General features: G+C 37.9%; 1 protein-coding gene across 1 annotated transcript in view; it reads right to left on the reverse strand.

Moving 5' to 3' along the window:
* GNAQ (G protein subunit alpha q) overlaps positions 1–27,787 on the reverse strand; it is a 312,081-nt gene that overhangs the window by 182,245 nt on the left and 102,049 nt on the right. The window contains exon 2 of the mRNA XM_031014551.3: positions 20,082–20,266. Within this exon, the coding sequence (XP_030870411.1) occupies positions 20,082–20,266 (185 nt within the window). The remainder of the gene's footprint in view (positions 1–20,081; positions 20,267–27,787) is intronic.

The raw sequence follows: 27,787 nt of genomic DNA on the forward strand, positions 1-27,787 counted from the left end.
TATTTTATAGGAAGACTAATCCCATTCATTAGGGCTCCACCTTCATGACTGAATCACCTCCTAAAGGCCCCGCCTCCCAATACCATCACCTTAGGGGTTATAGGATCTCAACATACAAATTTTGATGGGACACACATTCACACCATAACAAGTTACCTAACTCTTCTGAATTTATATTTATCATAAATAGGGTTACTAATGCCTCCACCTCTTAGCATTACATTAAAACTCACTGGCTGATGCAAAATGAAACTTTCAGAATGTTCTTACACCTTAAACAAGTTATAAATTTGTAAAAATATATTTGTAAGGAGTATTTTGTTTGCTTTTCACTTGTTGTCATAATTAATTTCCAAATATTTCATCTGATGAAGAATATCATTTTCTCTTACTTGTGGTATATGTCTGAGTTTCAACAAGAATCTTTTCAGTATGATTACTTTGGCAATTAGCACTAGCATCCTCCTTAATCTAAAATCCCACCTTTGTTGCTGACTTACATAATAAAAGCCTGGCTTACAAAGTTGAGAGGAATGTCTTAACAGATTATGACATTACAAGATGAGATACTTGGTTTGACATGGAATATCAGCTAAAATATTTAGTTTTAAAATACTAAAAAGGAAAACAAGAATGCTAAAAATAATAAAGGAAGAAAGATCAAGATGGTTTTCATAAAATCAGGAATCCACAAACTGTTATTGATAATGAGTTCTGGTCTTAGTCTTCAGAAAAGGGTTTACAAAACCTAACCCAAGTTAGAAAAATGAACGCCAATTTGTTTTTGTACAAAACAGGATAAATTTGAATGGAGGCTGCAAAATTTCACCCAAGTTTGACCTTAATGGTCCTAGAGAGTGTGCAACTGCTTCCCAATCAGCCAGTGCAGCTTTCTTAACCATAAGCTATGGTAACTGAGTTAGCCTATTTCACAGCTTTCTTTTACTTCACGTATTCCTTCAACATGCAAGTTGGAGTTTCTGCTTTAACAATTTTGCAATTTGGGCCAGGCCTTAGTATCACAGGGAACTTATAATCTTAGGAGTAAGTAAAATTTGTAGCTGTCATCAATCTCCAAGCAGGTGTCAATGGTCTGTTAGATGAACAGGTGAGCAAAGCCTGGAAGGAGTGCCTGGTATCTCAGCTAATCAGGGCAGGGGCGGGAAGATCTCATGAGCAACACAGGTCGTTAGAAGAGGTCAGCCCAGAATGGCAGGATCAGTACGTGTGGAGGAGAAGCAGACTAGATACACAAGATTAAAGTTTGAGGAGCCCCAGATCCCACTCCATAAGTGGACTTGGTCACAGACTCAGGCTGCAAGGATGGACCTGAATGCCCAGCTGCCTGATGGAAGCTATTCCCTAGAGAAGGCAGCCTGGGTGTTGGATGCTAGAGATGCCTCATCCTCACTCTGCAACCTGAATTGTATTTCACCTCACAAAGCCTCAGTTTCCTTACTTATGGAAGGGAGAGGATAGAAGCAGGGGCTGTAAGGAGGAAAATGGAAAATGTTTAAGTGTTTAAAGGAAGATCCTAGAACATCTCAGTGGGAACAGACAGCCCAGTAAGGGTGAAGCTCTCACTAAATGATAATTCCCTTCCTTTCCCCAGGGGCTAAAGGTGACTCCTTCCAGGCAGGCTCTATCTGGTTGATAGGCACGCAAGTGATTCTCCTGTAGGAAGCTGAGAGTAAAAAGGGTGAGAAGCAAAATAATTTCTGACACTAGCATTTCTAGTCCAAACCTTTCATTAAAGCACAAGTGTGTGTATGTATGTGTGTATATATATATATACACACACACACATATATATACACACACACATATATATACACACCTTATTTTTAATGGAGAGAAAAAAAATGCTCAAAAGTGAACTGCCAGTTTTCTAACTGCCACTCCAGGGTTGTATGTGACTTCTGGGAGGTCACCTAAAACCCGTGCCTCTGTTTCCTCATACCTGACAGCCAGGCTACACATACCTTCCATATTTTAGGGAAACCCTAAAACAAAACACACAAAAAAATCGTGTGAAATCACTCTCAAAACAGGCAAAATGTAAATGCCCTTACAAGGACGTGATGGGATGCCTTTTGGAATTTCCATATCAACTTGGATAATTTGGCTTTCTGGCAAGCTGGATCAGACTTGCTGATCTTAGATAAAGCCCAGCCCTTTTGCCTGGTAGGCTGAACACTTGCTAGAGCAAGTGTGTGGAAGATTAATGATCTATCCTGCATCTACTTGGATGATAAGCTCGCTCTCTTGTACCACATTTTGGCATACTTACACTTTTAGTTTAGCAAAAAGCTGACTGTGGAAACTGTAAATAATCAATTTCTAGAACAAAAGAGATATGGGCAGTGGAGTTAACAGAAGTTCACACCGGCTTTTTTTTTTTTTTTTTTTTTTTTTTTGAGACAGAGTCTCGCTCTGTTGCCCAGGCTGGAGTGCAGTGGTACGATCTTGGCTCACTGCAAGCTCCGCCTCCCGGGTTCACCCCATTCTCCTGCCTCAGCCTCCCGAGTAGCTGGGACTACAGGCGTCTACCACCACGCCTGGCTAATTTTTTATATTTTTAGTAGAGACAAGGTTTCACCATGTTGACCAGGATGGTCTCGATCTCCTGACCTCATGATCTGCCCGCCTCGGCCTCCCAAAGTGCTGGGATTACAGGTGTGAGTCACCGTGCCCGGCCCTGTTTATGTTTTAAGAATAAAGTTCACATAATAATTAGTGCTTAGGTAAAATAATTAGCAAGTCTTTTGGGTTGATCCAAATTAAAGCTGGTGTAGCCTAACATTCTTTTCAGTTTCTTTGACTCCAAAATGCTGAACCACATCAACATGTTTGAAAACGATGCAGCGATTATTTTTTGTATAAATTGGTCAGAACAATGCTTACAACAGCTAGATTCTATATGGGATCATTTTAAAGGAGACACACGAAGAAACACACACACACAGACGAAGAAAATACAAAATATAATAAATTATACAAAAGTGAAATGGCAATAAGAAAATTTCTGGTTTGTCTGCAATAGTCTATTGTTCAACTAAAGAAAACTAATTCCTCCCTCCCAAAATGACTTTTTGTGATAAAAAAAAGTTTTCTCTGTGTTCAGAAGTTAAGAATGGCCCTAATTTCAAGTACTCATCCTCTATTACCAAGAAATAAAATTAAGTTAGATGTTAAGAAAGGAGAATCCAAAAGTTGCCCATTCATTGAATGTGGAACTTGGAACATCGCTGAGTTATCAGATATACTTAAAAGATTCATAACATTACCATTAATAGAAATTTTTACAATTATTAGTACTGCTATTATAGTAACAATTCCTGTTTTTACAACTACAAAACCACTCCTATGAGTATTACTATTGTTCTAATAATCTGATTAAAATCAGAGCTGGGCTACCTTTCTCAAAAGACAGTCTAAGGCTTACTGGATTAGAGTCTCTGGTGGCTGGGCTCAGGTGTCTGCATGGTAATTAAGCCCCCCAGGTGATTCCAAAGCTTAGCACTGCTTCAGGCTTAGGGGAAATCTTTTCAGACTCTACAAAATGAAAGAATAAAATTTCAAAATTTCTCTTTTAAAGCATGCAGTGGGGCTGTAATATTTTACACTGTCAGAAAACTGCATGAGATAACTGCACAGGAACACGGGGCATAAACTTGCTTATTCTCACTTAAAAGTTGATCATACACTTGGAGATAATTCAACCTGAAGCCTTTAGCTGTCAATGCCATTAAATACTGCTTTCATATTCAGAAAAATTCTGTCCAAATGATTCTTGAAAGAGTCCTTCAGGATTGCCAGCACTTACGGAAACATTTGCTCTTCATCAAAACTTACTTTCTAAGCTGGAAGCCATCATCCTCAGCAAACTAACACAGGAACAGAAAACCAAACACCGCATGTTCTCACTCATAAGTAGGAGTTGAACAATGAGAACACATGGACACAGGAAGGGGAACATCACACACTGGGAGCTGTCAGGGAGTGGGAGACAAGGGGAAGAAGAGCATTAGGACAAATACCTAATGCACGTGGGGCTTAAAACCTAGATGACAGGTTGATTGGTGCAGCAAACCACCATGGCACATGTATACCTATGTAACAAACCTGCACATTCTGCACATGTATCCCGGAACTTAAAGTTAAAAAAAAATAATTTCTGAATAAAATAACCAATGCAACTGATATTACCTGACATGTAATTAGTATCTCCAGAACAACCTAAGATAACAGCCCCAGTTTAATGATTTGAAAATATCTTAATCTCTGGAATGAATCTAGAGGAAATTTTACAGCCAAACGTTTATGAAATGAAGTACATCATCAGTATTCAAAAATGTAGATTAAAGTATCACTTTCACCAATTAGACTGGAAAGACCTAAAACACTAATAAAACTGAGCTGGTAACGACGTGGTAAAAACAGGCAAGTTCAGATGCCATACAGTAATTTGGTATGATCTTTCTGGATGGCAATTTAATAATCTTTATCAAAAGCCTCAAAAATGTGTGTATGTTCTGACCCAGCAATTCCATTGCTAGCAGTTTATCATGCAAGGATGTTCATTATGGCACAAGTGAGAAAACAACTCAGAAAAAAGTACTTGTGATATATACTCGATTAAAAAAATCACTATTTTGTATATAAGTCCATACTCTCTCACTTATTAACTGAAATCTCCAAATTTCCACGAACTGAAAAGACTTTTTTTGTAATTAATTTATGGGAAATGTAACCTGCTGCAAAGCTATTTACAATCTTCATTTGTTCCACTAATTGCAAATATTATCATACTTTGCTGCTGAAATGTTAATGTATTTGATTACACGGTACAACTCCAAACCTCAATGGGGGTTTTCTCACATTATCTTTCTACAATCTAAGAAAACTGTCCCAAGAAGTTTTAGATGTGGGACAGTGAACCTACATTTGTATGTGCAAAGTTAAATCTCAGTATGTGAATATACCATAAAATCCAGTGGCTCTCTCACACAGTGAGATTACAAGTGATTTTTTCCTTCTTCTTTTGCTTTTCTATGTTATCTGAATTTTTACAATGAACATATTTATCTTTATAAAATGTTTTTCTATTTGAGAAAAAGAAAAAAGGATCTAGTATTTATGGAAACAAGCTTCTTAATTTCAAGTGTACAGCTATGTTCACATACCAGAGGTGTTTCATAATTCATGGGCAAGTTATTTTTCTGCTGCATAAGCTTTCCAATCACTTTCTTGATTTGTGACCAAGTTTTTCATAGAGTTGTGCATTTCATTATCCCAAGACTGCAGCAGTAATTAAGATGCCTTCCCCGGCTCCTAACAAAGATATCGCCATGGGAAATGGTCAGAAAATGGACAAACACCCAGCACTGCCAGATGCATCACTACATGCACCAACCCAGAATAGCAGGAAAGGAGGCAAAGAAAGGGAAATAAGGAAAGAAAGAAAGAATATATGAGCTTTCCTATAGAAACTCTGCCTTCACTGCACATTAAAGAACTAAATAATTTTGTTAAGTATCTTGCCTCTCCAATGAGACTGCAAGTCCCCATAAGCAAAGTACATGTCTTACACTTCCTCTGGCTCAAAGAGAAATGAAAAATACTTGGTGGCATTTTAAAAATTATTTAAGTCGATGTGAAGTGTGTGGATTAACAAAAAATATAAAGAACAAGTAAAAAGAGTGTACAGTCAAGAAGCAGAAATCAAATAGGGTGGTATCAGAGTTAAAAGTTTAAAAGATCCATAATAATAGTGGTATCATGTAGTTGGCTCTCTGATTAAATACTGACTCATTCATTCCATAGTATTTACTGAGCCTAACTGTGGGTCAGGCCCTTTGCTAGGACACAGCAGTAACTTTAGCTGGCTGAAGTGCTGGAAAGACAGCTGGAGTGGCCACAGGTAACTGCATTTACTCTTTTGCACAAGAAAATTAAATACATGTGTCCTAGGTGCCAAAGGTGTTTATGGAGTCAAGTATATGAGCTGCCTTTAGGGAATTAAGCCTAATTCTGGGTTGGGCTTAATCCAGCCCCATAAACTTAAAAATTGAGTTATTTGGGGCATGTATTTTAAACATTTTTCACCTGTAGAATTAGAACACTACTACTTACCTCACATTTTGGAGCATATTAAATGAAAAAGGCCCAAAAGTGGTTGGCTAAAGTTATTTCTCTCCCTTTTTCTTCTGTCCCTTTGCCTCTTTCGTTATTCGACTATCTGCCTCCTTCCTTACCTTACAAACACCCTGCAGTCAAGGGAAAAAAGTGAAGACTCCTTTATCTTAGCAGTGACAGAAATCCATGAACCCCTTCAGAAGGGCCCCCACTTTCATCGACATTCTGATGCCTTAAATCCTACCAGAGGCCAGCCACTGCTCCCAAGAAACCACTGTTGCACCGGATCATGGAACCCAAGTCTCATTCTTGGATCATAGCCTCTTGTATGTCTTTAAACAATAAGCAATTTCTTCTCAAATATTGTGCACTTTCCCCAAACAGATATACATTTCTCCTGACCTAGCACTTTCTGGGAAGAATTCAACAACCATTTAGTAAACACTGACTATGTTGATGTTACTGTCCCAAAAGTTTTCCATCTATATATTGTCATTAATGCTCACACTAACCATACAAAGTGAATACTATTATCTCCTCACATTTCCGACAAGGCATAGCATGGAGAGTTTAAATAATTTGCTGAATGTCTCATGGCCAAAATCCTATTGAAGTATAATTTCTGGGATCTTCTCTCCAAAAGGTAGCCTACTGGTGATTTCATATTGCCTCTGGTGGCAGACAGTCAGTTACTTCCAAGAGGCCTTTACTTTGGGCTGCTTCAGCATCAGCTTGTGAGGAAAGCAGAATCTCAGGCCCACCCTGGATCTACTGAAATACAAATATGCATTTTAATGAGAGCCTCACATGATTTGTATACATATTCAAGTTCGAGAAGCAATACTCTAGAACACAAAATCAATGTTCTCAACCTCACATTCAGTTAGGAAGACCCAAAGCTGTCATCACTGGAATATGTGGCACTTCTGTGCATATGAGAATAATGTACCCACCTCTCCACTTTCTGTGTATAGAGTCTGGCAAAAAGAGAGTGCTGTAGAGAGAAAAAGGCACCCCTTCCTCTGGGCCACTATTCTCCTTCATGGCTGGCAAAAACTGCACAACACTGACACACGCCACCCACAAAGCATATGGTATTGATTATTTTATGCCAAGGATCAAGGTCAACTGAAAGGTGAATCTAAAAGTATTTTAATCCCCAACTTTAGTGAGGTACTTTGACTGCAGTGTTCCATTAATACAATCAAACAGCTACACAATCTCATCCTGTTGCCATCCACCAGCTGCCCGGTAGATAGTAAAATGGCTAGAAGATGGTCAAGAGACGAAAGACTAGGCTAGTGCCTTAGAGAATGCACACACAATCACCTAATTAGCTGAACTCTTACCACAGAAGCACTGTCTTTAAGGACGTTTCACCACCTCACAGGGAGGCCAATATCGACAACACTCAGTACAGTCTTCCTTTTAGTTCAAAACCGTTATACTTTTTACCACAAAGGAAGTGTGCACATTGACAGAAGCAGATAACCTACCAGCCAATCCAATACTACTGCTCATCTCAGTGGGGATATCACATTTCTTGATATATGCCAGTCCTTTCAGTTACATTTCAGTTTTAACAAATAACACAAGATAGTAAAAAAAAAAAAAAAACTGCATATGCATCTTACAAAGTGGTAGCAACAACTTAAAGGTATTTTCTTAACAAATTCACTTTAAGAAACATAAAATCAGGAAAATAAAGGTGGTAAAAGTATACATTTATACGGGAATAGCCAAAATGAGTAACTGCAGCTATTAATGAAGAGCTTATTTTTTCTCTCCTGAAAGGAAAAGCATCATAATATAACATGAAATGACACAAAAAGTCATTTTTTAAAGTGCATTTCTTGCTGATATTCATGTTTGGATATACATGCTTGTACTAATGAAAATCATGAGCAGGTTAACAACGTACTATTTAAAAACATAATTGCATAGCAGGTGTAAGTAATTTAGGGCAAAACAATATAATAATAAGACTACAATTTCTGAGAAGCAACAAGGTTTTAGGTTTTGATACATGCTATTAAAATGAAGGAAACTATTGCTTTGCTAAATATTAAGTAAGCACTACCCTGATTTTCTACAATAGCAAAAACTAAGTGCATCACTGAGATGACTTCTCCAGTGGCATAAAAATGAGAAGGAAATGCCCCAGCATTTCTCATATCCTCCCTCGACCTCCATTCAGGCATTCACTTTCCTTGGCTCCAACAAATATATTCTGCCTAACTGAAAATAGATGCATTGTTTTAAAATTAAGAAGGGAAAACAATACATTACTTGGTTTAAAAGAACAAGGAAAGTATTCATCTGATGCTTTGCCAGGAGTTAACCAAGAACAGCCAAATGACCAGCTTCACAACTTCCTACTAAAATGCGTTAAACTATGCCACATGTGTTTTATATGGTGGCTGTCAATTCCTGGTCATTCTGCGCAGGTTTGTCTAAGCAGCTGAGAGCAGTTTAGAGACAGGCTGCTAAAGCAGAGTTCGCTCATGTGTTTGGACCAATCAGTAATGTTCCTTAGAGTGCTATTTTTTTTTTTAATCAGCCATATCAGTTTCTGTTGACTACAACATAGGAGGTACTTAGCAAACATTTGTTGAATGACTAAAGAACATCATCTCCATTTAACAATGGACAACACTTTCAACTTTTCCAGACTATGGAATTCTCAAAACACATTGTGAACTAGGCATTAGAATCACCACTATTTTAGAAATAAGAAAACTGGAATTCAGAAACATTAATTTGCTTAATACCACACAACAGTTTTGTCGTAGAGTATGTTTCAAACCAAGTTGTGTATGACTCCAGTAGTTGTGTTCTTGTGTGTATACCACACAGTACACAAAACCCATCACAGTCAACAAGTGTTCACTCGTTAATTCATTCAACAGAGTAGAACCATATGTCAAATACTGAACTAGGTTTAAGTAATTAAGGCCCAATCTCTGCCCTCAAGTGTTAATTTTCTTCCTTTCATCCAATTTTAAACGATTTGGATTAGCTAAAGATGAACTGAGCTGTGGCTGTGGAAGCTGTGCATGAGCTGAAGACAAGCTGAGCTAGGTTACTTTGAGATGAGATGGAAAACAATGTAGATAGGCCACCAAGCATAAGCTGGGGGAACATTATGCAAAGACAGTCACTGCATGTGTACAGTTTAGAGATAATGCTGGACTTCCATCAGTTTTATTCCCACATACATATACAATGTAGTGTCCAAAGGTCATTGCTGGCATACTTGAGTGTGTGTATACGTGTGTATGTGGATACATGTTTACAGTTGCACCTGTGCTTAATGCCCCTACTTTACCACAGTGAGCTGCTTCCCATTATCTGCATTAGGCACAAATGAGTAACAATTTTACATACCAGGATTAAAATACTATAGTTAATAAAAGGGCAAAATCAGCTTTCATTACCTTCTGATGTAACTTTAACTCTCATATTGAGCCACATGAATTGGTCTACTTCCAATAGCTTGAGATCATAAAACACAAAAATAGAAAACCCAGGTAAGCCTTTTCAATCTAAATGCTACAGATGGTGAAGATAGGAAACTCGAAGGGATTCTGATGCAAAATCCGGTGCTGTAGAGCCATGTTGGCCCAAAAAGCGATTTGTGGAAGGGGAATTTGGTAGAACTCCATTGCACTCAGTGTCCAGCTCCAACTCTTGTTAGAGGAAATGCTTAAAGTGAGAAAGAACATCACTGAATAATAATGAAGCCACCATCACCCTTCATAAATAAGGACATTGATCTAAAAAAGAAAACCATATTATCAAACTAGGAAAAATAAAAGTCCTTTTACTAAGCTATGCAGCTAACACAGTCTGGATAACGAAATAAACTGAGGCCTCAAGAAAAAGGAAGATGACTGCATTAGAGAGAACAATTAAGACATTTGGATTAACCCTAGGAAATCTACCTGTCAGTTAAAAAAATGCTCTTCTTTAAAAGTACACAGGAATAAATTCAGCTCTTGTGCAATCCCAAAGAAGAAAAACAACACTGAGTGACTTCTCCTGCTGCCCAATATTAAAACATTGCAAAGCTCAGTCATTAATAGAGCACAGTAGTGGCACAAAGATATACAAAATAGATCAATGGAACAGAATGGAGAGTCCCGAAACAAACTCAAACATATAAGTTCACTTGATTTGTGACAAAGGTGACACTGTATTGCTCTGGGTAAAGGATGGTCATTTCAATAAATGAATTAGGTTAATTAGATATCCAGATAAAAAACATAAAAACTTGACCTTTACCTTATACCATACTCTATAATCCACCTGAAATGGATTTTAGATCTGAATGTAAAATGTAAAACAATAAAGAACTTCGAAGAAAATCCAGCAAATTATCTACATGACCTTAAGTAGGCAAAGATTACTTTAAAAGGACACAAAAAAGCAATTATTAGAAGGGGAAAAAATTATAAACTGGGCTATCTTACCATTGAGAACTTTCACTGAAAGAACCATTAAGAAAACAAAAAGCCACAAAATAGACATTTGTAAGCCATTTACTCAACAAAGATGTATGTCCTTAATATAAAAGGAACTCCTACAAAACAATGAGAAATCAGACAAGCCAATGGAAAAAGGGTAAAAAATTAATGTATTTTATAAGAGATAACCAAATAGACAGTAAACATATAAAAAAAAGTGCTCAGGATGCTTAGTTATCAAAGAAATGCAAATTCAAACAACAATGTGATACCACTATCCAGCCATCAGAATAGCTAAATTAAAAAGACTACTGGGTGAGGTGGTACACCCCTGTAATCCCAGCTGTGGTGAAAGGACTGCTTGAGCCCAGGAGTTCTCGACCAGCCTGGGCAACATAGCTGAGACCCAGTCTCAAAAACAAACCAAAACTAGTAATACCAGCCATGAGAATAACTAAAACAAAAAGAATACCAAATGCTGTTGTCAAGGATGTGGAGCAACTAGAACTCTTACAGCTTGTGGGAATGTAAACTGGTATGATCACTCTGGAAAACTCTTTGGCAGTATCTACATACTAAAACTGATTATATGCATACTTTCTGACTCAGGAATTCCAAATGCTAGATAAATACTCCAAAGAAATGCAGACTTATGTTCACCAAAGACAGGTACAGGAATGTTTATATTTGCAGTATTTTTATCAGCCAGAAATGCCCAAATTTATAATAGGATATAATTATATATATAATTATAACAAATTATAGCATATTTATAAAATAAAATGTCATACAACTGTACTGTCCAGTACAGTAGCTGCTGGTCACATGTAAATTTAAATGTAAATTAATAAAATTAAATGAAAGTAAAAATTCAGTTCCTCAGTTACACTAGGCACATTTCACAACTCAATAGTCACATGCAGCTAGTGGCGACCGTATTGGACAGAAGAGATAGAAAGCATTTTAATCACCACAGAAAGTTCTGTGAGGCACTGCTATTACATAGCAATGAGAATAAAGGAATCACAAGTTAACAACGTGGGTGAATTCCACAAACACAATGTTGAGTAAAATAAACCAGAGACAAAGGAATATATATTTTGTATGCCTTCATTCATACCAAGATAAAATACTAACAAAACTAATCTATGTTACCAGAAGTCAGGATAGTGGTCATCCTTTGGAACTTGGGAGTATTGACTGGAAGGGAGCATGAAGAATCTTCTGAGGTTATGGTTATATTGACCCAGATCAAAAAATCCAGATATACATGTATTGACAACGGAAAAACACACAAGACTCAATACTGATGTTGTGTGCACTCTTCTGTATTTTTTTGACATTTTTATTATCGAAAAAGAAAAAAATATCAGTCTCAGTCCACTGCTGAAGTCTTCCTTTGTTTCAGAATCCTCCTCTGATGAAAATGAACTTAGATGTACATCCTAGATAGGCAAAATGGCATGCCTTGGGATTACGAATTAACTTTAGCCAAGAAAACAAGGAATTTTAAAAATCTCATATTCATCTGCTATTTTTACATGGCCGTCATGGGTATAAAATGAATAAAGAACTGCAAAGATAAAGGGAGGAGAAGAAAATGTGGCTAGAAAGTATTTGCAAGATATTAAAAGAGAAAACAAATTATAGAAAGGGATTTTGAAAGTTGATATAGTTACCAGAGACTCCATGGTGATTCAACTCCCAAGAGTCCTGGAGAGAAGGGAGAAAGCAGTAAACCAATCTTAGAAAAAGAGGTGGCTGACTCATCAAATTGGCCATGAAAAGTCCATAGATTCCTTTAGACTATTAAAAAGCCAAGAGGCACTGTGGCTTATGCCTGTAATCCCAGCACTTTGGGAGGCCGAGGCGGGCGGACCACCTGAGGTTGGGAGTTTGAGATTTAGCCTGACCAACATGGAGAAATCTTGTCTCTATTAAAAAATACAAAAAATTAGACAGGCATGGTGGCGCATGCCTGTAATCCCAGCTACTTGGGAGGCTGAGGCAGGAGAATCGCTTGAACCCAGGAGGCGGAGGTTGCAGTGAGCCGAGATTGCGCCATTGCACTCCAGCCTGGACAACAAGAGCAAAACTCCGTCTCAAAAAAAAAAAAAAAAGATGAGAAAACTCTCAAAGATTTATAGAAGCAGGAGTAGAAAGTTTCCCTATGAAAAAGCATAGGCTGTTTTGGTACCCTGTGGCCAAGAATCCAATTAAAATCACTGTCACCCACAAAAACCTTCATCTGATATTTTACTTTTGAACACTAAAAAAAAAAAAAAAAAAAATCAACATAGATGTAATCATTATAATCACGTATGGGATTTAGATACAAAGAAAAAAAATCTCTATTGGGCTGGAGACCATTGTCAAAGCAAATCTGTTGTTTATTGTCTTTTTAAAAATTTTTCATAGGTGCTGTAGAATGGACAAAGTTCAAGAAAGGCAAAAGCTTCAAAATATAAGAAAATAATTTTAATAACAGCGTCATCTCTTTTTTAGAGTTTTAGAATTAGAAAATCAACATGAAGAAAAACAGTGTTGAGAAGAATTTTAGAGGTTGTCTAGTACATTCCTAGCTTTATTTTAGCAAAAGTGCTTTAAAGAAATTCACATGTTAAAAATACATTCTATTTTGAACACAGCCAGATAAGGAGATTTCTGTACCTCTTTTAGTATCCCATTTCAATGACTGTCACTCTGAAGTGACTCTGAGGTTTTCCTTAAATACCTCCTAAATCTGGTCACATTGTTTTTTTGTTTTATTCTTTAAAAAGATGGAAGGTTAGTAGTATTCATTCTCTACATAATGACAATTCCTCTTATGACTTCAAAACTTTCAAAAACCATTTATGAGACATTTTCACATACATCATCTATTTAACCCTTGAAATAATCCTATTACTATTTGTCACAGATGGAGAAATTCAAGGCTTAGAGAGTTAAAACAATTGAAGTTGGCGGGGGGGTGGGGGGGGTGCGGAAATGGGATAATCCCAAGCTTATTATATTCAATCCTTAGAGTCAAATTCAGCTAGCTACTTCATATATAACTAAGTCACTAACCCCTTTACTTCTTTCCACTCCAGAATAAGAAATTTTATTTTAACAAAGACTTAGCAAACAGTAAAATCAGAGGGCTTGCTTCTATGGAGAATCCATGTGTCATTTTATTTTTCACGCTGTGTATTTTTGCAGTGAAGATGTGTAATTTGTAACACCATCATTCCCCTTCTTCCACCAACTGTACCCAGATTTCCCTCAGGGGCTGTCAATCATATTGTTGAGCCTTCCCCTGTCTAAAGACTTAGCACAGAATCCAGGCTGCTCCAAATCGGCACTTTTTCCCAGAAATCTGAATCTTAGGTGGGTGACAGAAGATTGGAAATGGCCAGAGTTCATCCATTTCACAGATGAGTTCCCTGAGCCTGCCCTAGTTTCTAAGAGGCCATCCTTCAGCTTCTACTCCCTTCTCCCAGTGAGTCTATTTTCAGATAAATTCATTTTCTGCTTAAGTTAGCCAGTGTTGGTTTCTGTTGCTTGCAAGCAGAGAACCTTGACTGATAGAGCTCTTCAGAGGGGTAGATAAGAATATGTATTTATTAATTCTGCCTCTATTATGTATTTATTATCTAGGTGGGAAATATTAAAATGAAATCAGCCTTTTGGCATTTTGTAAACTAAGAAAATTCACTCATGTTGCACAAAGTAGTAATGTTTTATTCCTTGATCAAGGGCAACAATAAGTTGGCAAGTTTTCCAGAATCCTGGCTGCATTTTTCAGGAAAATGAAAAATGGCTTCTGGGACCTTGGATTATTCAGGAAGTACAGAAAATTCAGAAAGTGTCAAATGTGTTTAACGAGGTACTTTCCTGTGACAAGTTCTTTCTCAGAATTGCTTAGAGAGGACAAAAGGCACTGTAGCAATACATCCTCTCATAACCCCTCCATGCTAGGCGAAAGGGAAACACAGGTGTCAGGCCTCAAAACGCCTGGCTAGTTTGTCAGAGACAGCTGCAGCCAAGGTGCTAAATAAGCCCTGGTTATCAGGACTTTCAAGTCTAAAAGGAAAAACTGGTTTACAAAAAAAAAAAAAAAAGGTGCAACTGTCCACTCAACATTCGCCCAAGGTGAGGCGGAGTTCTCTTAGACAACTGTCTTAAAATTCACTACATGAAGCAGCACTGTATCAGATTCTTTTCTCTTCCCAGGACTGGCAAAGGGAGCAATGGCCTATCAATACTTTGAAATTGCCACAATACCACCCTTATTTCACAGTTCATAGAGATTATAAGCCAACTATCAAAGGATACTATGATCCGCTATCTGGAGTAATTCACTCAATAAACAAAAGCTTCTACAACATGTCTGGCATGTTACGGAGGAGATAAAGAATTATAAAGGAAGAAGCTTGCTTACTGTAAGATAATTTTCAATCTGATTGAGAAAATAAGGCAAACAAATATGAAATAACTAGTAACAGGCAACGCAGGAAGAACCCCAACTGCCAAGTTCAGACAGTAAAAAATCAAGGATTCCAAACCCTGAGATCCACTCCCTCAGCTGTAACTCAAAGACAGTTCCTTGGCCACATAAACACAGGCACTTTATATCCTTTCCTTTTTAATTAAGAGCTGATTTCAACACCAAAGCAAAGATCCATCAGAAAAGCACATCGGTATAAAGAGGGTGGAAGGAGGGTGGGGGGGAAGAAGGTAAGAAAAAATAACTACTGGGTACTAGGCTGAGTACCTGAGTGACAAAATAATCTGTACACCAAACCCCCGTGACACGAGTTTACCTATAAACAAACCTGCACATGTGCCCCTGAACCTAAAGTAAAAGTTTTAAAATAATAAACTTAAAAAAAAAGGAAGCCATAAAATAACAGGGATAAAAATTCTTTCTTTTGGAAACTAAGAAATGACAGTTATCTCACAGTCAAATGCCCTTGCACCTAGTGGAGCCTTAAATATGGCTTTTGATTTGACCGAGTGACAAATACTTAATCCCTTTTTATCACTAGTTATCAATATTTGTGTTCAGGGAAAATGCGAAATAATATTTAGGAATAAACAAACCCTAGTTCACAGACTATTCAGAAGTCCTAAGACGTATGTCTTCTCTCACCTGGGCTGAGTCCAAGCAGCTCACCTATAAACAGTGCTTGTTTGGCAAAAAGTACAAGAACAGGACAACAGATACACACTCAGGGAAGAATTCATCTTTCTTTTGGTAAAATGTGCAATTACAAGCTCCTTACTAATTATGCAATCTGTTGACAAAGGGCATGCAATGTCACACCATTTGGTCCAGAGACTGTGAACTGGACTCCCCCTGACCACAGCACCCTCCGGCCAGCTAACCAGGCAGGACTCTCGGTTCAAGCAACAACAAGTTAGCAGGAGCAACAGAAACCTCAGTTACTCTGGGGTGGCATTCCAAAAGCCAGAACCAATTTCACAGCAAACAAAACTGAACACTTTCCCAGTTCAGAAGAGCTCATATAATGTACAGGCCATGTTTTGCTTTATAAAATACAGGAGCTCAAAAGCAAGTACAAAGTTATGCTGGACAATATTAGAAAGTATCTTTATTTATGCTACTATAGATTATGGCCAATGTGATGGTGGGTGCAGAGAAGCTTTACTAAAAACCAAATGGTTATGTTTTTAAGCCAAATTTCCAAAATAGTTATTTATTTTATATCTTTAGTGTCACAATAATATAAATCAGAATGTGATACCTCCATGTAACTGTTAATCAAATATACACCAAATTCTTTAGACTATTTATAAATTATAAAGTATATACCTTTGTAACCATAGAAAACTCTAACCAAAACATAAAATATTATTAAGATAATAAACACAAGAAAATAAAATCCAAATTTAGCCTGCATGTGAAATCTTTCATGAAACATCCTAAACCATTTTCTAGTCCTCCTCTATAAGAATTCCACTCAAGCTAAATTGGCAGATTTCTACATCCCATGCAAACTCCTTCTTCTGATCATTTATTATAGCCATTCCTTTTCCCCAATGTGCCCCTCCCTCAGATCTGCCCTTCTCCCTTTCTGGATTGTAAATTTCTGCCCAGCCCTGATTAAACTTTTCTGTATCCCTGACAGTATATAGCATTTATTCCCTTATGCATACAGATTTCAAGAGTTATTTGTTGATTTGAATAATCATTTCAACGAGTTTAGGGCAGACGAGGGGACTCTCAATTGTTAAGCTCACAAATAATTGTTTTTGTTTGAGATGGAGTCTTGCTCTGTTGCCCAGGCTGCAGCGTAGCGGCATGATCTCAGCTCACTGCAACCTCCACCTCCAGGGTTCAAGCAATTCTCCTGCCTCAGCCTCCCAAGTAGCTGGCATTACAGGCATGTGCCACCACGCCTGGCTAATTTTTGTATTTTTAGTAGAGACAGGGCTTCACCATGCTAGCCAGGCTGGTCTCAAACTCCTGACCTCAGGCTACCCGCCTGCCTTAGCCTCCATAAGTGCTAGGATTACAGGTATGAGTCACCATACCTGGCCACAAATAATCTACCTATTCAAAAAGATGTATTTTTTGAGCACTTACTATGTACGAGATATAATGCCAGGGACAATGAAGAATGAATGCAAAGATGGAACTGATGAAGACTGACTTTCAAGGAGCTCAGAATCTAGTGAGGAAAATAAGATCAACATCCAAGTCACCATAATCAATACAAGCTAGGCAATTACAAACACTTCGCTATGGATATGCTAAAGAAGAGTAGGATTACTTAGCACTATAAAGGGCTGGGAAGCGATCAAAGAACTCTTGGAAGAAGAGGCAGCTGAGCTGAACAGGAAGGAGTAGACATGATGTCCTTAACAAGCATAAACAAAGGCAACAAGTGGGCACAGTTCAGAAAGTTAATGGATGAAGCAAGGTGAAAATGACGCTTTAGAACATGTATATGATATAGAGAAAAAGAAACAAACGTGAAAGTCATTTGTAATATGAATGAAAGGGGGTTAAACATGGGAAACTGGGAGGTCATCACACTAAAGTCATGATATGTAGGAGGATTTATGAGGATAATTATGGTATCTGAGGAAAACTCATATATTGTAACTTTTTATGATGTCAATTTATAACTGAATAGTATTCAACACAGTAATGTCTACTCAATTAGAATTGACATGAGGCCGGGCGAGGTGGCTCACGCCTGTAATCCCAACACTTTGGGAGGCCGAAGCAGGCGGATCATGAAGTCAAGAGATCAAGATCACCTGGTCAACATGGTGAAACCCCGTCTCTACTAAAAATATAAAAATTAGCTGGGCGTGGTGGTGCGCGCCTGTAGTCCCAGCTACTTGGGATGCTGAGGCAGGAGAATCGCTTGAACCTGAGAGGCGCAGATTGCAGTGAGCTGAGATCGCGCCACTGCACTCCAGCCTGACGACAGAGCAAGACTCTGTCTCAAAAAAAAAAATTGACATGAAAAGTTCAAATAACTTGTTAAATATTCTTCAATGTGTTACATGAATAAGGCATAAATTCCACCCCATCTTTAACATCTACATGACTGTATAATAAATGATCTTCATATGAAAATCTACCAACAGAGCAAGGTCCTGAAGGATTCTTCTGGAACATCTAAGAAATAAGATTTTGGGGGATAAAATTCAGGGAGATTATATTTTAGTGTGTAAACTGGCAGTGTGGTGTGTATATATAAAAAACAAATAGCACACACATGGTAAGTCAGGCAGAATTCATCAGATCATCACATTATTAACTGACTGTAAACTGGAAAACTCGCTGGTATTAAAAAAATAAACAACAAACAAACTCAACACAATTACAACTACAAGGAAACAAGCATGCTAACGATTTCAGAAACCACTGAGATTTCTTGGGGCAGGGAGAACCCTGATCCTTTCAAATTCAGACTACTTAGATATATCCATGCAGCTTACTCTGGCTCAATTACCATGTTCCTGGGCTCACAAACTTGCGCAGTTCTTTTTCACCCTTGAAAATAAAAGCAGGAGGAATTATTTGTGGAGGGTCTCTTTGTTATTTGTGGAAAGATTCCTGTTGCCACTGGAAAACCAGGTATGAAAGTTATCAATTAGGTAAGAAACCAGTGTTAATTTCAAGGAACCATCTAAGAAAAACAAATGCCTGATTTTAAGATGATTTGGTATTTTATTATAGAAGCCTTGGGATGGTAAGAGAGGCAAAGGTATACAGAATTGCCTTATTTAACTGTGGGTTCATTTTGTGAGTTAAATCTGTAAGTCCCACTGGACATCCCAACTTCTTGCTATTGCTTACTGATCTTGGAAAATGGAAATATCCTTCACAGTAGATTTATCAAAAGTACTGAGAGAATGAAAATTTCTTATTGAAGGCTCTAAAATAATTATAGGTATAAATGCAGTGTTTTATCAACAAAAGGCAAGGCTCACTTATAGGATCAGCATATCTAAAATCCCTGAGGAGCAAAGACCGCATCCATGGGGGATGTATTGATTAACGGGAAGGCAACAAAGTCTTCTGAAGACAACAAAGACATTTCTAACAAATTCCAAATAGATATCCCTTCCCTCGGGCTGGTAGCCTCAGCACAGACAGTCACACCCTGGGTGCAGGTCCAGTTCCTGCCTACAAGCTTTATGTAGGACAACTGCAGCATAAATTCAAACATGGGACAACACACAGGTATACCAATCTTGTTTGGTATTACATCTCTTTAATATTTAGAGGATGAGCAATTATAGCATTTATTTTCATGCAGGGGAGAAGGGGGATGGTATTCTACTTCAACCAAGAAATAATGCTAGAGGATACTGGAAGTGTGCTTATTTTGTAAAAAGCTAAAATAATTTTAGGGTTTTTTCCCCCAATCCTTTTTCAAGTGGTTTTAGAAGTTTCTGTTACTTTAACACAGTTGCAGGGAAATGCGCTGGAAAGGTTATTGGAAGTGACAGATGGACCTATTTTGAAATCAAATGAAGCCTGTGGTACTACTACTGAAAGAAAATCACAAAACTCAAAATTAAACCAGACAGAATAGTTTTAGGTTGTTTTCACTCTTTTTTCAATGTATTAGAAAGCAAGGCCACCACCTCTTTGAAATCCCCTATTTTCGCCAATTTATGATACTTACAAACTGTCTCCTTAACATAATGTGCTTCTCCAAATTTTAAACCTGAAAATATTTATTGCTGAACATCCAAATATGCCTTTCATTGATATCACTAAAAATACAAATCTGTTTTTTATAGGTATAACTTTAGAGGTTTAAGAAAAAGACATTTATCAATAACTTATTATCTATTAAAAGTCTCATTTATGATGGGATGGAAAATGTGTATTTCCAAACCCCCCTATGCACTCCAGACATGTCAAGAGGCTACTCGTATTGTCACATTATTGTGAACACCTGGAACATTCAGCCGACTGCTCCAATGAAGAGTCGCACCTACCTTATTGTGCTCATACTTGTATGGGATCTTGAGTGTGTCCATGGCTCTGATCATGGCCTGCATGGCCGTGAAGATGTTCTGATACACCAGCTTGGTGAAGCCCCTTTTATCTTCATCAGAGTATCCTGACCCATGGATGATTCTCATCTGCTTGATAAACGTACTCTTGCCACTCTCTCCTGTCCCTGAAAGATGAACAATAGCAGCTCATCAGACCACAGTGCCATCTCAGTCTCTCAGATAACTAAACCAAATACCATGCCTTGGATTTAACATCCCCAGATGGCCTGCTGAGAGGAGCAACTCTAGAATTGGAAACACTACCTGTGGTGAATATTTAGCAAAATTAGAGGGAGAGAGTCTATTTCAAAGGCAGATGACCTCAAACAACAACAAAAAACCCAAACCCGTCACCTCTTTGGAAACCACTCAGCACTGAATTTGGTAGTGATTTGTAACCATGTATCTTGCAAGAAACAATGGCAACAGCATCTTTTGAACATGATAAAACTTGATAAAGCTCTGTTCCCTGGAGAATATCTGAAACACTTCCAGGACACTGGGTTGATTAGCCAGGATTTGGATCTGGAAATGACAGTGTACTTACACAAACAGTATTCAGACAGAGATAAGAAAAAAAGGTCTGAAAATTTCTAGACACGTTCCCTATTTTATTTTTTTTTAGACACAGCGTCTTGCTCTGTAATGCAGGCTGGGACGCAGTGGTGTGATCATAGCTCACTACAGCCCTGAACTCCTGAGATAAAGAAATCCCATCTGAGTCTCTCGATCCTCCCACCTCAGCCTCCCCATAGCTGGAACTACAGGCATGCACTACCATGCCCAGCTAATTTTTTTTTTTTTTTTTTTTAATTTCTGTAGAGACAGGTTCTCACTAGATTGACTGGGCTGGCTGTGAACTCCTAGCCTCAAGGGGTGCAGCAGCCTTGCCTTCCAACACCCAGCCCATTTTCTCCAATTTTAAAATGTGGCATAAGAACACAGTATCCTGATAGGACAAGAAGAATCATTTTTCTAGATAACACATATCCCCTGAATTTATTTCTGGTGGGAGGTTGGCTGACTGAGTTATTCCAAGGAATCACCTAATTCAGGAAAGCAACGGTGGTTCTTCCCTCTCCCGATTCTTGACTAGTAACATTATATAGAAATTTATTGTGATTAGCTTTTTTTCCTCCTGTGCTATCTCCTTTTTCACATCTTTAATATTACTTTTCTGTTACCATAAGCCTGAAGGTAATCCCTAACAGAGCTATATATGTCCCTGGGAAGAAGACAAGACAGAAAAATGGGATCACTTCACAAAATGACAGCATATTTCTCCTACAATGAATTCAAATCTAAAAGCTTCATTTTTCTGAATATGAGTGGTTATTTTCATGTGTCCTTTCTCAGGGCCTGTTTCTCACTCCCTCTCAAATTTCCTTGAGATCTCCAAAACAATAACTGTCTTTATCTTACCCCAAAAATGTGAAGAAAAAAAAAGTGCCAATTTGGATATTAAAGACGGAATAACAGAATGAAACACAGAATGTCCCTATCATCAGGGTCCTTAATGCCATTTCCTCACTACAAAGCTGAGAAAAACAAAGAAAGAAATGGAAGGAAAAGAAGAGAGAGGGAAAGGAAGAAAAGAAGGAAGAGAGGGAGGGAAGGAAGGAGGGAGAAAAACAAAGAAAGAAATGGAAGGAAAAGAAGAGAGAGGGAAAGGAAGGAAAGAAGGAAGAGAGGGAGGGAAGGAAGGAGGGAGAAAAAAAATAAAAGCTAGTAATACGCCATCTGTCCTAAATTCATTTTGTTTTTCTGACGGTTGGATTTCATTACTATCTTTATAAACAATCACAAAATTTCAATTAAGTATTACAGTTTTCATACAAGCCTCTTAAATGACTGCAGATGTCTTGGTAAATACATAGCCCTCACACAGTTACAATGAAAGGTATTTCTAGCCACAGAGTCCTGCAGTGGCTGATTCCTTTATAATAATTTTCCTATTACTTTTAGTAAAGTGATCTGGAACTCCTAGAAATATAAATTAACAGCTGTAATGTGAATGCTATCACCCCAGTTTAACAGGATTAATCCAAAAAGTTTAAAATGAGTATTTTATAATCCCAACCATGAATACTGGACAAAAGCAATAAAGTGGCTGAAAACTACCATCTCTCTAGTAGAAATAAAGCTACAAAATTTTTTCTCATTATCAACCAACGATTTATAGAAACTAGTATTTTTACTCTCCCAAGCAATTAAAAGTATATAAGACAAAAAAATCCCGATTGCTTCTTTATTATCACGATCCCAGAACCAAAGGCTTGCTCTGAAGGCCTAAGTGTAAACAATCATTAATTCACAATAAAAACAGAAGAAATCCTAATTTGTGAGGTTAATATCAGGCAACAGGACCTTTTTTCTCCTGGTCACCTGAGAAATTTTTATATACTTATCACTACCCTACGCCCCCACCAAAAAAGAGAAAGTATCATATGAAGTATAAGCACACTGGCATGTGTTTAAATGAAATCACGTTGGGCAAGAGCAGTCAACATTTGGCACTTCTTTGGATCTAGTCACCAAGGCCCTGGGCACTGTCCACACACTGGATATCACACTAATGTAGGGCTCCAAGTAGGGGCCAAACATGTGACTGATGAATGAATTAGGATAAATTAAGAGGAAAGAAAAAACAATAAAAGTATCAACTCTAAGATATTTTCCTGTTGGCCAGAAACACACCCAGGGATCCTTTCTCAACCATCTCATCTTGCTGGGTACCCCCAGGAGGCTGACCAATAGGGATTTCAACAGCTTTGTTATATTCTGTCTTCTGCTTAGGCTTAGCCAAGAGGAAACCAGAGAGCGGGACAAGGGGCATTTATTCTCCTAGCTTCCTCTCTGCAGTGGCAGCACAGGTGTGCTATGTTGCCTTCAAAAGGTCCCAGCTCCTGTGGGGTGGCCCCTCTCCATACTGCTGCTCTCTCTGGGTTCCAACAACTGCTCCCTTGCCTTGTCCAGCTATTGCTTCGCCCCAGGTTACTGCACCAGCTCTTACAAGTTACTTACACCTGGTCCACTCCTCAATCCCCACACTGGAGTGTGCTGTTCGTTTCCTTCTGGAGCTCTGACTAGTACAAATACCAATCAAATGAAGGACAAGGAATACAAGGGAATGGAGGGCATCCTCTCTTTCTCCTCTGTCCTGTTCTCTATAAATCTTTTATTTATAAAGTGTTTTCCATTCAGTAACTCATTCTCATGACACACTTCTGGAAGCTAATCATGATAAAGAAACAGGGCTGGGCATGATTTTCACAATTATCCTAAATCCATGATAATTCACTTCTATTGCCCACAATTTAAAAATATCTCATCTGGGCTTTGACTACACCCAGTTTTTCTCCCTTTAAGCTAATTTTGAATTTCTGAATGTTATTTCAATTAAAGGGACCCATTTTGAATCTTGGTGCCATCTTCCAATTGACCAGCCCTAAATTCCAGGTAAATTTCACTCAAGAACTTAATGTTCACATTTTCATTTTATTATACAAATGTTGTGAATTCAAAGTGAAGGCAAAGTTTCACGTAAGAAAAATCTGTATGCTGCAAATATTGTAGGCAGAATAATAAAAGTAGGAAATTAAGGTATTATTTGGCACTAGAACAGAATTCAGCCAAAAAAGCAGAGTCATACATTGGTATCCACGAGGCACTGGTTCCAGGATTTCCCTCTTTGGACACCAAAACCCAAGGATGCTCAAGTCCCTGATATAAAATGGTATAATATTTGCATATAACCTATACACATCCCCCATATACTTTAAAACATCTCTAAATTATAATACCTAGTACAATGTAAATGCTATGTAAATAGTTGTCATACTGTATTGTCATTTGTATTATTTTTACTGTTGTATTGTTTTTATGGCTTTTAAAAAATATTTTCTATCCAATGTTGGTTGAATCCATGGATATGGAACCCACGAATAGGGAAGGCCAAATGCATATGGACTAAAACATCAACAAAGAAAAAAACTCAGCTTCTTTGTTCCATACAGTTCTATGACAGAGACAAATGAATTATTTCTAACAAATGTGTAAGCCAAATTTCATGTGTCATTCTCCTATTTTTATAGAATTATACCATACTCTCTGAGTTTGAAATGGACATTTTAACAATCTAGTCCTGATTAGTATGAAAAATTTTGGTATAATAAAAAACAGCTGTTCCCAAATTACATAAAATTATGTTGTTTCCTAAGGCCACATGAAAATGAAAACTGTAAGAGACTTCACAATTCTCTATCTCTGAATGAAAAAAAGCAGACTTTTCTACTAGTAATTATTTCAAGAATGCAGTGATGACTAATGTCTTTTCACAGCATAGGGCAATGAAAAGCACAAATAACTCTGACCAATCTAAAGAAATATGACTCTGCTTCCAAGACCACTGGTACTATAAAATCTGGTGACAAGCCCTTACATAAAATATCTAGGGGAGGGATAAGGATCTCATTTTTGCTAATTTAAATATATCTCCAATCAAGTCATTTAATAACTTTAACAAGCAAATGAACACACACAAGGGTGTGAGTCCCAGAAAAAACCCTGCTCTTTCAATGGCCTATATAAATATGACTTGAAAATATCCCCATAAAAGTTATTTGTACCTTCAGGCAAGTACTCTGCCTTTTCTTATCTCAGCTCATCTAAATACCCAGAAATGAGATTACCCAGAAATAAGACTATTTAAGAACCATGCTATGAAAAAGGCCACTTCATCCAGTGTGCGTAATTGGCTATAAGGAATACTAATTTTTCTTCCCTATTCGCTAGATCAGGATAAAGCACAGAGAGCAATCTCCAGTTCATTCACATCTCCTTCCATCAGAACAAACATCAAACACAAACTCAATATACTATGATACAGTGCATCACTTTGTAAGCTGTTAGAATACATCACATTAGACACACACTCTCACACAATCTGATACTTCCATTTTAGGCCTTTTTCCCCCCCAAGATCTTTTCAACACAACAGGATTCCCACATACAAGTTCTGCCAAAAATCTGTATTTACTCTATGTGTCTGATTCACATAAGCCATATATATGTTTACACTGATTATTTTGCCTATTTGCATGATATAGTCTGCAAATAGTAAAATGACCATTTTAAATCCAATCATATGTACCTTCTTAATGGTAATAAATTAGCATTTATTGTTGAAAGCAATCGTGGACTAATTGGTTCCTTCTCTCACTTAAACTGGCTTCTTGGGCTATTATGTTATCAAAAGAGCTGCCAAGGCCAAACCACATATACAGAAGCATTGCTCAATGCTTAAAATATGTCAGTTATTACTGCCACTGCTCTGAAGGATGGTGGTGCCCATTTCCATACAAGGGCTCTGGAAAACAATCACTGAATACTACCAGGAACTTCAAGGGTCTACACAGTTTATCATCTTTACTCTGAAGAAAAAAAAGGGGGTGGGGGCGGAAAACACACCTTACCAGGGCCTCTCACAGACTGAGGGAAGCCCATACCACTTCTACTTTTTTTTTTTCAAGGGTCTCTGTTATGCCAAAACAGTTATCAAAACTGTGGCATTTAAAGTTATACAATGAATATATTTATTTCACACTGCCAGGGCCTTTCATGACTGTATCTGGAGATATTGTCAAACTATCAGAAGTCTAATCTGAAGATCTTAATGAATGGGAAGGCTCAGGACGAATGCCCCCACCTCACCCTCTTAATTGGTCAGCACCCAGATAAACAACAGCCAAGAACAAAACCCAAGACTCATGGAGCTGAATTATAGAGTAACTGTACTTCAGGTCCACTGGTTTAAGCTAAGAGTTTGAAACATGAAATCTCAGCACCACCTCATCTGAACTTGGGCTACTTTCACATACACTTGGATGAAGTAGAACTAGAAATTTTAAGGAGAAATTTTCTACCAATAAGCACATCATCAATCCACACCTGCAAAGAAAAAAGTATTCAATAACACTGAGTCAAAACTCAATCCATGTGTTGTCCACATTCCAGGCTATGTCTACTTTAAAATATGTGTATTCTGTTTTCTGCACATTTTCCTCTACTTAGATTAAAATCCTGCATTTGAAACACAGCAGCTCTAAGACCAAAGTTGCCATAACTTCCCGTCTTTTCATGACTGTCTGTTGAGGGCAAGAGTTGAATACAATTAACCACTTGTCCCCAGCATGGTCGTGCAGAAGATCCCAGACAATTTTTAAAATTTAACACAGAACAGAACTGAATTTAGTATAACCAACTACAAGTGGAAACTGGACATGTAATTTAGTGGTAACCAGGACTATTAATAATAACTAATCCAGTTAAGTTGTTAAAGGAAAAGACAGGCAAAACACATTGAAAATTCATTCACTGAAAGTATTAGAAGGTCATGTCAGTCCTGGACTTCTCAGTGTGGTAAAATCCTCCCAGAAGAGTCACTTGATCATCCAAGGTTATTCAAAGGTACAAGAGCATTTTCTTGGAGTGCCCGTAGTAAACATTTGTGTATTAAAAACTAACATCAGTTGGTTGCAGAACTTCCTGAATATACTAAAAAACATAAATCTGTACACTTTAAAATGGTAAATTTTAGGTCCGGCACGGTGGCTCACACCTGTAATCCCAGCACTTTGGGAGGCCAAGGTGGGCAGATCACTTGAAGGTCAGGAGTTCGAGACCAGCCTGGCCAACATGGTGAAACCCCGTCTCTACTAAAAATACAAAAATTAGCTAGACGTGGTGAGGCGCCTATAATCTCAGCTACTCAGGAGGCTGAGGCAGGAGAATCACTTGAACCAGGGAGGCGGACATCACAGTGAGCTGAGATCGCATCATTGCACTTCATCCTGGGCAAGAGTGAGACTCTGTCTCTAAATAAATAAATAAAAATAAAATGGTAAATTATGGTATATAAATATCTCAATTTAAAAATTTTTTTAAACTAGCATCAGTATAATTTGGAGAACAGGAAGTTTATGTGAATTTTCATGCTAAAACTTGTTCAGCAAGTTACTTTGAGCCAATCTGCTCAACTTATTCCTATTCTTTCCCCCTAAGAGTACATGTTCACTCTCTCTGCCTCTGGATGTATTTTGGAGAAAAGGTGTGAGAAGCCCTGAACCCACTGATTTCATTAAGGAGGGAACCGACTCATTCAGATTCTGCTGGTTGACAGCTAATGAGGGAGAAGATAAGACTGGAACCTACCAAGGTCTCTTATCCGTCCAGAGCTCCTGATCTTGTGTCCTCATACACTAAACATTTTTTCTATTAATAAAACTTACAAATATTTGTTATAGAAAATTATTTTAAAACTTGAACATTTTGATATATTTCTTTCCAGTCTTTTTTTTCTAGGTAAATGTACTTTTTCCTGTTCTTGTTCTAAAATAAAACTGCAACAGGCTGGGTGCGGTGGCTCATGCCTGTAATCCCAGCACTGTGGGACGCCGAGGTGGGTGGAACATTTGAGGTCAGGTGTTCAAGACCAGCCTGGGCCACATGGTGAAACCCTGTCTCTACTAAAAATACAAAAAAAAAATTAGCCCGGTGTGGTGATGTGTGCCTGTAGTCCCTTCGGGAGGCTGAGGTGGAAGAATCACTTGAACCCAAGAGGCGAAAGCTGCAGTGAACAGAGATCA

This window comes from Gorilla gorilla, chromosome 13 (assembly GCF_029281585.2).
Source record: "Gorilla gorilla gorilla isolate KB3781 chromosome 13, NHGRI_mGorGor1-v2.1_pri, whole genome shotgun sequence".
In the NCBI taxonomy this organism is placed as follows: domain Eukaryota; kingdom Metazoa; phylum Chordata; class Mammalia; order Primates; family Hominidae; genus Gorilla; species Gorilla gorilla.